The sequence below is a fragment of the Aspergillus fischeri genome, genomic scaffold (genome assembly GCF_000149645.3).
Source record: "Aspergillus fischeri NRRL 181 1099437636266 genomic scaffold, whole genome shotgun sequence".
NCBI lineage: Eukaryota > Fungi > Ascomycota > Eurotiomycetes > Eurotiales > Aspergillaceae > Aspergillus > Aspergillus fischeri.
The window spans coordinates 1,891,341-1,906,956 of record NW_001509760.1 but is presented as its reverse complement, the minus strand read 5'-3'; the positions used below and the strand labels follow the sequence as shown (position 1 = coordinate 1,906,956).

The following is a 15,616-nucleotide window of genomic DNA, read 5'->3' as shown; positions in this document are numbered from 1 at the left end:
TAACATCCTGTTACCTCCTGACATTACGTATGGTGTCGTAACTGTAAAATAAAGCATGGGAAACTGGTTCCAAATGGCAGCAAAAAGTCCACTAAGGTACTGTTGCTGTGCCTGTCTCTCTGTGTGTGCGCCTCCCCAAGGCCCCCCCAACACTAAAACTACCTAAGTACTTCATCCCCTGGTCCTCCCCTCCTCCTTCTCCTTCTTCCTCTCTTCTCTCTTCCTCTCTCACAGGGTTATATCACAATCCTGCCCGTCATCGATCGTCTTTTTCCCTCTACTTTGGCCGCCACAGCCGGTATTTGGTGTCCTGTCTCACGGCCGGCGCCAAACGGTGCGTAGGCTTTGGCCCCCCATTCTCCTCTCCTCTCTCCTCAATTGATTTTTCGCGTTCCTCTCGGTGGTTTCTTCCGGTTCCTGGTTCCTGGGTACTACAGTTTGAACGACACTACAACCTGCAAGAATAACCCCGATTCCGCTCACCTACCTATCTCCCTGCCTCCCTCTCTTCAATTCGACCGCGACAAGAATTATACCCTCAGTTGCGACTCGACCCTTATTCAGGTGGAACGGCGTTTCTGTGACATTAGTTCAGGTGCATTGGGAAAATTCAGTTTGAAGATACCCCTGCTTTGTTGGAGTTTCCCTTGGTTCTCTGTCGGTCCGATCGCCTTGACGGACCGCACACACAACCCTCGAATCTCGCCTTGACGGCTCTTTCGATTCGTCCCGACAGGGCTTCCTGTTCGGCTTTTATATCATCGCTTTAAATTCGCAAAAAAAGACCCGTCTAGTAGGACTCGAGAGACCGTGCTCTCTCATTTCCTACCACCCGCACTCAATACCTCTTCAAATTCAAATTGTCACTCGTCGCGAGTCGTCGCATGTTTTCGACCCAGTAAACCGCGATGCTCATTGATGGCGAGAAGTGGGCTTGTGAAGCTTGCGTCCGGGGTCACCGAGTCAGCAGCTGTCACCATAGTGGTAAGTGACACATTCCTCGCAGCAAAGAACATCACCGATCAGGGTGGCTGACATACCTTACCAAATATAGACCGCCCCTTGACCCACATCAACAAAAAAGGCCGTCCAGTCTCTCAATGCGCCCACTGTCGCGGCCTACGCAAGTCACGGACAACCCACACCAGGTGCGAGTGTGGTGATAAGAAGAAGAATAGCCACAAGAATGATTTAGATCCCCACGCCGTTGACAAACGGGATCTCAAGCGTGAGCATGTTGGCGATGGCACATTGGTTCAGTATTTCTGATCAAGATTTTACAGAGGACTCCCGTCCAAAATGTGGCTGCACTCATGGTCAGCGCTGTATCTGCGCGCTGAAGAAGGAACCCCATCTAGATACTGTTCCGGAAACCGGTCTGCCTCCGCATCCGCCTGCAGCACCGTCGGAGCCGCCGAAGAAGCCGCAGTTGACTTCGGCCAAGTCGGAAAGCACGCTCACTATCTTCCGCGATGGTCACCACAAGCCGGCTCACAAGCACAATGACATGGCACACAAGTGTGGTCTGCCCTACACGATCCCGCGCTCACATACCATCCACACTACGTCCGATGTTCCGCGCCGATCGGTTGAATTCCTGCCTTTGACTGAGCCAACGTTTCTGGAGAAGGCCTTTGCCAGCCAAGTGCAGTTGGAAACGCAGTCGAACGGTTCGCAACAGCGACTTGTCAATTCTGAACATGGATCGCCCGATCATGGCCCAGCTGCCGCTACGGAAGATGTCACCACGACCGTACCTCCGCTCGACATGTCTTCCTTTTTCGCTCAAGCTCAGCCGTCTATGGGTCAGTCTTCTGGCGGCGCAGCGGAGTCCATACCAACGCCCCTGGGTCAAATGCCCTTGAATTCGCTTGATCCTGTCATGACTAGCATGCCGCCTCTTGATGTCTCGTTCCCCTCATTTCCGACAACGGCTACGACAACGTCGACATCCCCAGTGACCTCTCTGGCGCTCCAAGATCCCTACAAGGAGCCTTTCTTTGCGTCGTCCGACAGCGACCTGCCTCTGAATTCTGCTGCCTTTAGCGCGCCTCCGGTCGATTGGTCCAATTTCCCTCTGTATTCATCAGATGTTCCCACCGCGACCAGCACACAGGCTCCCTCCTACGCGAGCTTCGACTACAATTCGATGGCGCCCGGATTCACCGCTCCGTCCTCGTCTGGTGACATCTCCGAAGCCGAGGATTTTGGGCCGCTGTCGGGACTTGGAAATACTAGTGGCGATCTGCATGATATGCACAGTGCCAGCGATGGTCCGGATTTCGATCATTTCCGCATCAGCTCCGCCTCCTCGTTCATTGGCCTGCCGCAAGCTCAGCTGTTGTCTTCAAACAACCTCGAGGCGATCGACATCGACGAGTTCCTCAAGTCCGCCAACGAGTCGACTGCCGCCTTGGAACATCAGCTACAGGCCAGCATGGGTGTAGAACCTAAGCCCCTCCCTGCGCAAAACACGTTTGTCCCTTTGACCGATGCAGACACCTTTAAGCCGATGCCTGATTCGACGACGAGCCTGCCGATGACGACGTCTCCTGCGGAGACCATGTGGCCTACTGCTATGTTTGATTCCAGTGCTCCGTCCATGGATGACAGTAATGGTAACTTCTATACCCCGCCCTGGGTATAACATTACCAGTGCATCGTCTGCTCAGCATTGTCTTTCCAGCTTCCCTCAATCTAGTTGCGGCTACCTTCTCCTCCACCACCTCCACACCGTCTGAGTGACGACCTACGCCCTCATGACCTTGATGAGAGATGATGATTATTTCCTGACTTTTTTGACATTCATTTTGTTCGATTAGCGCAGCTCCGAATCGTCTGACGCTACCCCAGCATTTCAGATCTATATCAAGATTCCCGTTCAATTTTCTTTTTTCCTTTTACTGTGCAGTCGCTGGCTCTGTATATCCCAAGACCACTGTATCGGCAATGGTTCGACTTTGTACTCATCTACAGACCAGGCAGTCGTGATGCTCCCAGTCATGGTGGCTTGCTATTCCGTGTCATTGCATCTATAGATATCCTGCTCCACCAGTGTTTGGTGGTTTCATGCAGTTCAAAAGATCTTGATTATGCACAATAGATTTGATCGTGTTTTGATCTGCGTTTAGTACGATCCACTAAGGTAAAGGTGCTGTAGTTGCATGTCGCGTATTGTTCTGTATGCGTCTTCTGCAGACGTACAGTACCCACATACTTGGATGGTCTGTAATTCTGCGACATAAGTAGCGGTGTGTATTTCGGAGTATTATCCACCTACCAGCCCAGCGACCGATGGAATCGAGAAGTTTATTGTCAATGTGTGACTAGTAGTGATGCAATTAGCAACTGATTATGCAGTTCTGAACATTCCGTGTGATGAAATGGAACCGTACTAGTACTCCTACAGTGGGAGGTCTCGAAAGCTACCGCCGCAGGCGATGACCCACGGTGGCCTTCTCCGTATATACAGGGATACGCAGTAACACACCTACAGGTACGAATGGAATGCGCTGCAAGGCTGGGGTGGCTTGCATCCAGGCAGTTCAGTTTCAGTTTCAGCGCAGCTAGCCTGCTCCTCTGCTGTACTGTCTGTACTGTCTGTACTGTCTGTACTGTCTGTACTGTCTGTACTGTCTGTGCTTTTGCTTTTGCATTTCCGATGGCAGACGCGACACGGCGCCGGTTCGCATGTGGGATGCAGACGCAGTAGCCTTGCGTTGGGATTACTATTTACTATTTACTATTTACTATTCATTCGTAGGGTGCCTTCACCTTGAGCCTTGAGCCTTGACTCTGAGAGGGCGCTTCGCTCACCGGTCAGGTGTTACCCTCTTCCCTGCAAGCGAGGCCGACAAGCTTTGCGTCAAGGCTTGTTACAACTTGGCTTTGGCTTTGGCTTGGTTCTGGTGTGTCTGCATCACATGGATAACGTAACGTACTCCCTGGACAATGACGCAGCGCAATGCGACTGCATGCCAGGTAGCACTGCACACTGCATCCCTTGTTGCCTTTAGCTTTCTCTCAGTCTCAGCTCTGGTGCCGTATAGCTGTGGTATGTGTTGCGTTGTACTCACTAGACTGTCGCGTCAGCAGTTCTTACCTAGTTTCAGACCTGACTACGGCGTACTAGCATTGGGTAATTCTAGAGACTGCGTGGTTGCCCCGGTCGCTTGGGCATTTTCGGCGTGTTGTACTGCATGGCTAAATCCTTGTCGTGGGTCGATTGGGTGATGGGCTTGTTCACTTACAACATAAGATAAGCGAGGCTCAACCGAGTCGAGTATATGACTTCCATGTCTACATACACGAAATAGTGCCCAATACCTATATAATCTGCCTTCTATATCATTTTGATTTCCAGGGTATCCATCACATGCCTCGCAGCATGTGTTCCTATATTATCACTCGAAAGAAAAGAGATTCGTAACAGTCCAATGGGATGGCTATTTATACTTGGCCATGAACTCGGCGTGGAACTTGACGATCCGCTCGACCCAGTCAGTGCCGGGGGCAAGGAAGGTTGTGCGGAAGTGGAGCGTGTTCTCCTTCTGTCCAAAGCCGGAACCGGGGACCACGCAAACACCCGTGGCGTCGAGGAGGCGCAGGCAGTAGAATTCGTCGGCGTTCCGGCCTTCGGCAGCGGCGGCTTCGACGGCCTTGGGGGGCAGGGTGATGCTGGGGAAGAGGTACATGGCGCCCTACGTGATGTTAGAGACAGTTGGACCAGAATAGAGGTTAACATACCTGAGGCTCCTGGCATTCGACGCCCTCCATCTGCTTGAAGGCTTCGTACAGGGCGAGAGCACGCTTGTGTAGGCCATCGCTAATGCCGTTGTACTCCTTCTGATACAACTCGTAACTGGGCTCGCCCTTCTTGGGTGGGTTCACCATAAGCTCGACCAGACACTGGCCGATCACCGGCGGGCACAGCATAATGCTAACAAACTTGTAGATCTCGGCCGCGACCAAGGGGTCGAATCCGACGAGCTCGAAGTAACCGCCTCGGTGACCGCATTCGCCCACCATACCCTTGGACACACTGTGCAGAGAAGCGAGTTCGACGTTGTCGTACTTGCCAGGCACCTCCTGCTGCAGTTGGCGCAGTCTCTTCTTGAACGATGTGAACTCGCCCACGAAGACGTTGGTTTGGTACACCTCGTCGGCGATGACGACCAGCTTCTCCTCGGCGGCGATGTCAAGCACGCTCTTGATGTCCTCGGGGCTCAGCGAGGCACCCGTCGGGTTACCGGGGTTGATGACAACGATGGCACGAACCTCGGTGCCCTCGGCCTTGGCGCGCACCAGAGATTGCCGGATGGCCTCCACGTCGGTACCCCAGGCCTTGTCCTCCTCCAGATGGTATGGGACGCACTGCGCATTGAGAAGGGACAGGGTGGCGGTGTACAGAGGATATTGGGGAATCGGCACAAGGACACCGGCGGTGGGAGCGTTGCAGATGACGTTCAGCAGCGTGCTAACACCGGACGACGCACCAGCGCAGAGGTACAGATCTTGCGGGTTGGCGGGGAAGCCATCACGTTCCTCGATGAATCTGGCCACGCTCTCCCGGATTAATGGTGCTCCCTGGCTGTGACTGTAGGCACCGACGCTCTGAATGTCTGCCAGAAGCTTCTTAGCCCGGTCAATGACGTCCTGGTTGTAGCCGAAAGACGACCGCAGGACCTCCGGTTTTTCCAGCAACGCGGTGTTCTCGAGAAGACTGAGTACTTGACGGAAGAAAGTGATGGGTTTCTGATCCAGCTGCTGGGGGTTGCCAATATTGGCGAAAATGACACTGTCGAAGGGCAAAGACTTGTCTCCCTTGGCCAATCTCACGCGGTACTCCTCCGCCTTGACGGCAAGCTCACCACGGACAGCATACTTGGCTGCCTTGACGTTGGGATTGATATTATCGGCACGGAGACGACGAGGGCCGAGATCAGAAGCGGTCCGCTTGGTGGTATATGGCACGGTCATGGTGGGTTCTGTGATCGTTCGCGACTACGGGTCAGTTTTCTGTGGTAATTGCGGCCCCTCGAGATCAACCCATGCATTATGTACTTGAGACACGAACGATTGACTCGAAGGTGGGGTGGGTACGGAGTAAAATGGAAGCATTTGTCATGAGATGAGGGGAAGGGACGTGGCCGTATGCCAAGTGCCAGACCACGCATTTATTGCCTCAAAACGAACGAACATCCAATGATGGTTCATGGTTGGCTGATCGGACGATTTTTCGGGGCCAAACGGAGCTAGGGAGAGTCTTCCGAAAGTAAGACGAAACGTACCTGGAGAGGTCCTGGGGCTGGAGACCCCCGCGGGTAGCCCTGCCGCCCAGCAGAAAGCCTGACGGCGCGGCAACCGAATAATCGGCCGGGAAACTGAACGTCCCAACGCCAGCGGAGATGCCCGCATGTGAGATGCGAGTCTAAGCTGCCAGGTCATACTGCGCTTCTGGTCTTAACCGGTCAATGGAATGACTTCCTCTTCTTTTCGTTCCGTCTCCGCACGTGGGATGCGAAGGAAGACCTGACAGTAGCGCTTTGCGCTCTTCCTCTGCAGACAGTATACAGAGTAGAGAGCAAAGGGAAAAAGCAAAAAAGTCCGTCTGGGACAAATGACCCCCAATCTGCGGGAAAAGCACGCGGTGAGCGAATTTCTGCAGGCGGTGAGTTAAAACGGTCTGGCCATCGTCGGTTCGCTGACTCAGCGCCGTCTTCCGCGGGAATCGTCGGACTCACAGGGACTTACAGATAGAGATATTGGGTAATAGTTTGCCAAATTATGGGGTAAATCATCGGGTCATCAACGTGCCATTGCTTTTGGACCAGAATTTACATCTACCGGGTACCGTCCCGGTGCTGGGATCCAGATTCGGAGCAGCCCGGGGTTCATCCAAGGTTGAGTTCAGGCATTCTGCACCTCGATCCTTCCTAGCCTCATAAATACCTAATTAGGAAAACAAAAGGAAAGTGGTGCATATCTGCGTCTGAAACATGGTTGGACCGTAGTTATCGCAGTGTATGCTGCTCCGCCACCCGATAAGCATCCGGTGAATCCAGTCTACCATGTTGTTGACAGTATTAAAGAACAATGGATTCGGACATCGCAAGCCTATGCATATGTCCTTTATGAAGAGCTTCTAGAAGGTGCTTCTGCAGAGCGAGTTCGGTCCGAGTCCGACGAGTGTTGACTCGGCATGTCCCCTACTGCCTGACAATAATGCTACAATGATACCTTATTAGACTGGTGCCACCTAGTGGAGTAAGGTATAATGATGATATTTCAAGTTACTCTACCTGTAAGCCTACAATGTGGCAAGGCACCTCGATGAACCAGATTCGTTCACCGATGTATGGGAGTCCGGTGTACATGACTGGCGCTGAGCTGACGCCGCGTTGACTTGACAAACCCAAGATATCTGCGGTTAATGCAATTACAAATCACTTAGCTCAGCAATCGTCCACCAGATCAGACCATATCATGCAATTAGATCATGTTGCCTTCGGTCATTAGTTGTATGATACAGCAGCCTCGCTTGCTTTTGCTCTATCAAATTCAAAAATAGACAGACATCAATCGATGCATCGTCCAAATGATCAAGTTCACCGCGTCAATGACTAGGGATAATCGTAATGTGCCAACAGACCATTTCTCTAGCTTCGTTCGCTCCCCCGTAGCCGCACAGCCTGGCCGTACTTCTGAAGCTTCGTGATGAGGGCATCGCCATGCTTGACCAAATCAGCATACTGCTTGTTCTTGTCGTCAGGTCGGTTCGTCTCAATGATTCCATTCACTCGGTCGATGGTGCACGCGATACGGTTGCTGGCAATAAACTTGGCCAAATCCCTGCATTCACAAATCAGTCATTGTATGATTAAACACAACTGGTGGCATCTTACCGATCCAGGAAGTCGACAGTGACGCCAAAGTCATTTGCCATGCTGTTCAACCCAACCACCCGGTAGCTTTGAAGCAGCTGCTGGTAGGCGCGAAGTCTCATCTCCCGAACGAACCAGGCCCGGTGCTCGTACAGGTACCGGTCCTGCGTGAGGAAATTATCTTCCACAGCCGCCAATGCCCGGAAAAATGTCCGGTAGTTGCCGCTGTAAAGGCTATCAACCAAGTTGGCGAGAGGCGAAAAGTCAATGGGGGCTTCTGTCTCAGCCTGGAGGCCAGAACCTGTTCCCAAGGTGGTCAAGTTGATTACGGTGGTGGCGGTGCCTGGAGTAGCCGTAGAAACCGATGCATCCTTCATCTCCTCATCCCGAGCACCTTCTCCAGCGGAGATCTCGCCAGTCAGAGCAGCCAACCTGTCCTCCCCAGCTCCGAGGATTGCCTTGATTTCAGGGGCGTCCACGACCTTTGCTTTGAAGTCTACTCGCTTGAGCGACAATGAGCCCGCGAGGACCGAATAGATGACCAGGGCAGAATAACTGCACAGCTCGTAGCTCGTAAATGTAGATAGACTATCGAGGAGGAGAGGAGCCGCGAGGTTGTAGGAGCGAACGGTGAGCAGATGGAGGCCCTTGTAGGCCTTGAGACGATTCCTCCGATCCCAGTCACCACCACTCTCGATCAGAGTATCCGCCTTCTCGATATTCTTCTTGACGGACACGGCATCGCCGAAGAAGAGGCCAATTCGAACCATGGCAAGAACGAGATCAATCTTGGTTCCGAGGAACGTTGTCTTCTCGAGGAGCGCTTCGTGTGACTCGATAGCTTTGTCCTAGAAGATACAACAACATATTAGTATTCAACCACTGACAAGCCTCATTGATAAGCTGCGTTATAGGATTGTCAACGCACCTTATCTCCTACCCGTGCCCAGAATTCGGCACGCTTTCCCCGTGCGGCCAAGACCTCAGTCTCACCAGCTGCTTCTTCAGCATCGTCTTCTTCCTTCTGGAAGGCTTCCAGCTCTTTCTTGTTATCCTCAACCAAAGACTGGTACAGCGCTTCATCCCATGGGAAATCGATCTTCTGTGATGGTTTCCGAGACGCCAGCAAGTTGGAGGTGATCAAAGGCTTGTTCGACCCGTGGGTGCTGTGCTGAGGTACACCTTCGCCAGAATGGTTCAGAATGCCTTCAACGGGATGTGCAAGGTGTCGGTAAAAAGGAGCCATCTTATGCTCTGAGATGGCATCCTGAATTCTCTTCAGCGACGTCTGTCGTACTGTCTGGGGGCATGATGGGTTGGAAAGGTTGAAGACATGCTGGGCGAGGGTGAGATCAGGGAACTTGATGTACTGCGGATCAGACCCCATAATGGCGATGGGATGAAGGAAAATATGACAAGAGATGGACGAGACTGAGGGAGAGAATGGCGGAAATGGTCTTGGTGAGTAGTAGCGATGCTTGTGTAGGTAGGCCTGTTGACGGGAATCTGGTCGCAGCAGATACAGCACGTAACGTAGCTGAGCTCAGCTGGATCAAAGAAGTTCCGCTCCGAGGTAACTGTTGTCCACCATTGTCGGTCGAATGTGTACTGAATATGTGACAATTACTATACTATTAAAAAATAGAAACTGAATACACAAAGCAATTCGCTTCTAAATGATGATCCGACGCGTCTCTCTTGTGTTTTTGAGAATGGACCCCCGACTTCAGGGTTGAGAACGGTATTCCTCACCTGTTCTCTCCGCAATATATTTTCAAGTTGCCAAAGGATCATTGTCTCTAGTAATAACTACTCAGATTATCCATAGGCAGCATTTGGAGCTGAACAAATCTGCTCTTATAAGCTCTTGATCTCTGACACGAGTTGCAAGTGCTGAAGCTACAGGCTTCGGCTTCACAGACTCGACCCTTCATGATAAATGTGGGCATCGTATCAAAAGAATATTTCCATGAATCTTGGGCAGAAGCAAGGTACTGTTGGATTATGACAGGGATTAAACACCGAAGGTACTGTGTGGACTGTCTGGCTCCGGTCTTATCTTTCCCCTGGTTGATACAACTTACTCCCGGTGTCCGACTAGAAGAATCAACTTCTCTGAGGACAGGGACTTCGAGATAATCTATTATGTCAATGGTCACAGCGAGAGTACGCAGTTAGTTGTTCCTAGAAGCATGCGCTTACGGTCAGACTAGTAGATCAGTACGACAATATCCAATGCATCTGCGGTCTGTACTCATCTGAGTAGATAACGCATAAGCTCTACGGCGTCGCGCGAAAGCGCGGCACATGGCCACATGCTCAGGTTCTTGTTCGACCGGATTCGACGGACTTTAGATTGACTTTGTGGGCGTCCAATAACAATACAAAATGAGGAATGAACCAACTCACCTTAAGGCAAAGCTTAGCCCGTCTGCTAGGAAGTGGCCCCACTATATCCACCTCAATACTACGGTATCTCACAAGATTAACTGCCGTTGGACGATGAAAGCCATTGCTTCCAACTAAGATGCACAAGACTGGGAAACGGGTAATGGATTCAGAATGGCGCATATTTAGTGGCTAGAATCGGTCTTTCGAGATGTGTTTCTCACCATGTGCCCCTTTAGGGTGATTCTGCTTCCTCTTTCCAGCCTTGGAGTTTTTCCTCTCCCTCACGTTTTCCTTCTGCGACCTTTTCTTCGGTTTCCATTTTAATCCTTTTCTTTTCTTCTGAGGCAGAGGTTTGGAAAGTGACTGAGATCTGTTGGCGCAATCCTCGTGTCAGTAAGGAAATCTATCTAGCACCTCGTTCCCTTCTGGCCCCCACTTCTAAGCAACCATTCCTGCGCTGTTGTAAACCCGTCTAAGGGCAGACTGCTACACCACGCGCTGAGAGATGATGGCTTCCAAGGGAGACACCCAGCCTTCTCCTGTGATGACTCCTGAAAAGGTCTCGAGCTCTCTTGATCCAATACCCATCGAAGAGATACCGCTGGAGAATATGCAGAAAAGCCGCTGGGAGCGCAGTTGGCCAACCATTGCTTGCGGCGCCGGTCTCTTTTCTGACGGGTATCTCAATGGAGTATGTAATACGCTCGGTTCTCAGTATCATATTCAATTGGCCACCAAAGAGAGTGCTTACTGACTTTGTCACTTAGGTCATTGGACCGGTCAATACCATGCTAAGCAAGATTTACCCTGACACGTACAAAAACTCCCCTGCCAGCAGGAATGTCTCTTCCATTGTCTTTGCAGGAACCGTGCTTGGTCAACTTATTTTCGGCTATGTCAGTGATCATTGGTCGAGGAAGTGGGCTTTGATGGTCTCCACGGTGATTTTGATCATTTTCAGTGCGCTCTCTGCCGGCTCCTACGGAGCTCATGGTAGCCAAGCTGGTTTGTTCGCCGCTCTGACCGCGTATCGGTTCTTCCTAGGAATCGGAATAGGTGGGGAGTATCCTGCAGGCAGTGTAGCAGCAGCAGAAAGCACGGGCGAGCTGAAGAGCGGCCATCGCAATCGCTGGTTCATCATGTTCACGAACTTCCAGATTGACTTTGGATTCGTCGTATCTTCTCTGGTTGCCATGATTTTGATGTTGATATTTACGGAGAACCACATGCGTGCTGCTTGGCGTGTGGCTCTAGGACTAGGCGTCATTCCGCCTCTGAGTCTGTTTTACTTGCGATTGAAGTTGGACGAGCCGGAGGAATTCAACAGGCAGCGCATGCACAAGTTCCCTATCTGGTTAATTATAAAGTAAGGCCGCTGGCATCTCTTCCCGTCCTTTTCTTCATAATCGCTGACTGTGTCTCTTCGCAGGTATTACTGGAAGCGCCTGGTTCGGCCCCCGTCTCCTGCCCTTCGCATGGCCTTTTAGCTAACTATAGCAGCTTGTGGTCTCCCTGATTTGGTTCATCTATGATTTTTCGGCCTATTCGTTCGGCATCTACTCGTCCGAATGGCTTTCAATCATCCTGGGCGACAGCGCTCCTCTCTGGAAGACTTTTGGGTGGAGCACAGTCACCAATCTTTTCTACATCCCAGGTGCTTTTCTGGGTGCACTGACGAGCGACTGGATCGGTCCGCGCAACACGTTGGCTCTCGGAGTTGCCCTGCAGGGTATCGTCGGCTTTATCATGGCGGGCTGCTACGTATATCTTCGGGAGGCAAAAAATGTTGCTGCGTTTGTCGTTGTCTATGGCATCTTCTCATCTCTCGGTGAATTCGGACCTGGGGACAATATCGGTTTATGTGCTGCAAAGACCAGTGCAACTTCCATCCGTGGCCAATACTACGCGATCGCAGCCGCATTTGGCAAGATAGGCGCTTTTGTTGGCACTTATGTGTTTCCGATAATCCAAAATAACGCTCCCAATGCCGTGCGCCAAGGACAAGATCCTTACTTTGTCAGCAGCTCCTTATGCATCTTCAGCGCTTTTCTGGCCTACTTCATGCTGCCACCTATTGGGCAGGTATGTTCTTGACTCGATCATGGACTTCGCCGCTGTCATTCCAGGACAAGTCACTGATACCGCTTCTTAGGATACAATTACCGAAGAGGACGCCAAGTTCCGTGCTTACCTCGAAGCTCAAGGTTATGATACCTCAACTCTGGGAAATAACCGTCCACAACATTGATCCATCTTCTGTTTGCTTTACTTACCATTCAGCATCGTACCTTGGACATACCGTCATCGCCCATCACTCTGCCATTGGCCGAGGCCCATTTCCCTTCGCCAGCCCTCTACTACAGCCAATAACCGAAGGATTCGCCCGCAACACTCAAGAAAATAGAAGCTTAGCCACCAGTTCGATAAGATTGGAAAGACCACCGTCTCCCCCAAGCGACCTGCCAGCCAGTTACTTCGAGCCCCGAGCAGCGTAACAGCCCAATACCCCAAAGAAAGTCGATCGGTAGAAAACGCAGTCCCTTGCTGACATTTCCATGGGTTGACTCGGCTGCGTAGCCAGAGACTTGCGATCGTCCTCTGCACGATGTACTATACCTCAAAGCATTGGTCTCCAGGAAATATGGTATTTGATGACTCAATTAATGTCAACCACTTTGCAGTAGTCCGTATGCCGTTCGTCTGGGTTCGGTCAGCTAACATCACTTGCATGCTCTGACCTGAATCAGTCGAAGTTGATAACAAACGTGTCACGTGCCAGAGATGGACAGCGCGAGTGAGCAGAAGTAGAACTACATGCCAATGTCTGCTAGCATAATACCTAGCTTCTTTCTAAATTCTTTTTTGTCTATGATGCAGATATGATTACGCATGTTGTACACTGTCTCACAAAAGGAGTATCGTGCAACATAGATTAATTGTTTGATAGCTTCGGTTCACAGCTCGGAGTGTGATTTCCATAGAGAGGTACTCCGTTTCTCCACAGGACCGCACGACGGATGAACCGAGGTTGATGGGGACAGACGGCGGGTGCATCTCTGGGGGTTCATTTGCCGACCGTGATCCATCCTCCCCCAGACGCCATTCCGTATCCTTCCTACTAATTTCTCCCCGTCTTTCGTTTATTCTTCCTTTGTTTGTGGGGTTTTCGTCTCCCTCTTGCTATTTCTCTTCATAAATCTCGTTCTTCGATCCTATCAGCTGGCCTGTCATCTCCTTAGTGGCACCTTGCCCTCCCAGAGACCGACAATCGGAGTATCCGCCTAGGAGTAAAACGTCGAGAACGCTCAAGTCTTCATATTTCGAAAATGGTTGCCGACGCTCTGGTTTATCATCCTGCTTTGGCGCACTACTTGCGCTTTGTCGCGACAACTGGTACGTCGTTATCCTGCACCCTGATCAGGAGAGGGTATCGGGAGTAAACGCGGAACACTGGTCGACATGCCGTTGTCTCCTCTCGCAACCCGGTTCGATGACCCTCAAGGAAGAGACGGTTGCTAATGATCTACAGTCGGTCGTGACAAGATCTTGCGTACTCTACAATACTTCTCCCGCTTCTACGCCTGGTACCTTTACCGCACCAACCGCCCCCAGTCCGCCATCGATCCCTACAATGCCATCAAGAAGCAGTTTGGCACAACACGAAAGATCCTCAGAATTGGAAAATTCGTGGAGCACCTCAAGGCTGCCGCGCTTGCCGCTGACAACAAGAGTCCCATCGATCCTGTCCTTCGGTACCTTGCCATCGGCCGCCAGCTCGGTTATGCTGGTTACCTGACTCTCGATACCATCACTGTCGTCGACGTGATCGGTGTTAAGAAGCTTGCTGCGGCCAAGCGGTTGCAAGAGTCTGCCTACCGCTCTTGGATGGCGGGATTGGCCTGCAGCGCCGTCGCTGGAGTTTACACTTTGTGGAGGCTGCAGGAGAAGGAGAAGACACTCGACCGTAAGGAGGGAGAGGGTGTTGTAGAAGCCAAGAAGCTCGAAAAGTATTTTATCTGACCTCAATTTGTTGATAATCATGGTATACTGACCGCTATCAGGGAACGTGCCGCCGCCCGTATCCAGCTGATCTCCGACTTGTGCGACTTGACTGTTCCCATCTCTGCGCTTGGCCTCGCCTCCCTCGATGATGGTATTGTGGGCATTGCCGGTACTATCAGCAGTTTGATCGGAGTGTGGGCGCAGTGGCGTAAAACCGCATAGATGAATGCGATCGATTGCCGTTCTCATTGAGCGGATCAAGTCAGCTCTTGAGTGAGGTACGGAGTAGTCTTGACTCGTTCTGCCAAGGTTGTGCGAGTCGTACACTTATGGATTCAGGTCCATCGTGTCCGAGCAGTGCGATGAGTGTTTGAAGGCGAGGAAATTTCCTGCCTTAGACGAGATTTCTTATTCACAATTTTGGGCTTCTCGAGCTCAGTTTGACGGTTGAAGCCACGTCCCGCTACCCGTTGTCTTTGATGAACGTATGTAACTTTTATCGAATACACCTTTTCCTTTCACGCTACAAAGTTATCAATGATATGCATTAAGTTTCTTATCCTGGCGACCTTGAACGATATATCTCGCCCCTTGCAGAGATCTATCAGATGCTACTCCGTAGACAGATGCAGCTTTTCTTATGTTTTGCCCGCATCATGTGAAACACGGATGTTCACATGCGGATACTTGCGTTCGGCCTGAGGTGTCGACGGGTACTGTGCGGCGGATGCCAACATTGTTTGTGTGTATTGGAATTACACTTTCGTCACCACTTTATTCTCACTGTCACTGTCAATTGGATTCGATCATACTGATTTGAGCACTGACTCAACAATAATTTGACGTTGTAATACCACAGGTGATTATAGGTTCTTTTCCCCATCGGGTTATAGAGTGGGAGGCGAAAAGGATCACTCTGGGATAGGTCACATTGGCTGATTGCTATTGCAGTCTATCGATAATCCATCCGCTCCATCATAATAGTTTCTTTTTTCGGTGACTAGTGACTAGCGAATTGAAGGTGAGGCGTCATGTCTTTTGCTGATAATGGTTAGAGCGACGCTGATAGACTGAAGCTCGAGTTTCACTCTCGGCATGCCGCAACTAGTATGTCGAGTATGTCGGTTCACCACAGGACGGGCCATAGACGACGATGAAGCATACCAGGCTTACCAGCTCAAGAACTTCCCGTCCTCTGGAGATTTTTCGGCCATTCTCCGCGACTTCTCTCCTTCATCCTTACTGGAACAATGAGGGCCGATTCTGCGGGATCTGCCATCGACCCCCGTAGCCCGTCGATCAGTCTCATTTTGTGCAGCCAAGCTTTACACGGCCAAATA

The 15,616-nt window shown here is 51.2% G+C and overlaps 5 protein-coding genes across 5 annotated transcripts, besides 3 other annotated features; 3 read left to right on the top strand and 2 right to left on the bottom strand.

The window, feature by feature from the left end:
* Positions 1-1,234: 1,234 nt before the first annotated feature.
* NFIA_053450 (uncharacterized protein) lies at positions 1,235-2,647 on the top strand (the record flags this gene model as incomplete). Its single annotated transcript, XM_001257895.1, has 1 exon — positions 1,235-2,647. One exon carries the CDS (start codon positions 1,235-1,237, stop codon positions 2,645-2,647), a length of 1,413 nt encoding a protein of 470 aa, XP_001257896.1.
* Positions 2,648-3,582: 935 nt separating this feature from the next.
* Positions 3,583-3,643: a microsatellite.
* Positions 3,584-3,640: a microsatellite.
* Positions 3,644-3,726: 83 nt separating the features above from the next.
* Positions 3,727-3,754: a microsatellite.
* Positions 3,755-4,445: 691 nt separating this feature from the next.
* NFIA_053440 (putative alanine aminotransferase) lies at positions 4,446-5,979 on the bottom strand (the record flags this gene model as incomplete). The annotated part of the gene is made up of 2 exons (XM_001257894.1): positions 4,446-4,700; positions 4,747-5,979. 2 exons carry the CDS (start codon positions 5,977-5,979, stop codon positions 4,446-4,448), a joined length of 1,488 nt encoding a protein of 495 aa, XP_001257895.1.
* Positions 5,980-7,658: 1,679 nt separating this feature from the next.
* On the bottom strand, positions 7,659-9,270 carry NFIA_053430 (proteasome regulatory particle lid subunit RPN7; the record flags this gene model as incomplete). Its single annotated transcript, XM_001257893.1, has 3 exons — positions 7,659-7,851; positions 7,905-8,731; positions 8,812-9,270. 3 exons carry the CDS (start codon positions 9,268-9,270, stop codon positions 7,659-7,661), a joined length of 1,479 nt encoding a protein of 492 aa, XP_001257894.1.
* A 1,509-nt stretch (positions 9,271-10,779) lies between these two features.
* NFIA_053420 (putative MFS phospholipid transporter (Git1)) lies at positions 10,780-12,522 on the top strand (the record flags this gene model as incomplete). The annotated part of the gene is made up of 5 exons (XM_001257892.1): positions 10,780-10,965; positions 11,042-11,640; positions 11,704-11,722; positions 11,775-12,356; positions 12,427-12,522. 5 exons carry the CDS (start codon positions 10,780-10,782, stop codon positions 12,520-12,522), a joined length of 1,482 nt encoding a protein of 493 aa, XP_001257893.1.
* Positions 12,523-13,600: 1,078 nt separating this feature from the next.
* On the top strand, positions 13,601-14,498 carry NFIA_053410 (PEX11 family protein; the record flags this gene model as incomplete). Its single annotated transcript, XM_001257891.1, has 3 exons — positions 13,601-13,667; positions 13,804-14,281; positions 14,336-14,498. 3 exons carry the CDS (start codon positions 13,601-13,603, stop codon positions 14,496-14,498), a joined length of 708 nt encoding a protein of 235 aa, XP_001257892.1.
* Between the last annotated feature and the right edge of the window lie 1,118 nt (positions 14,499-15,616).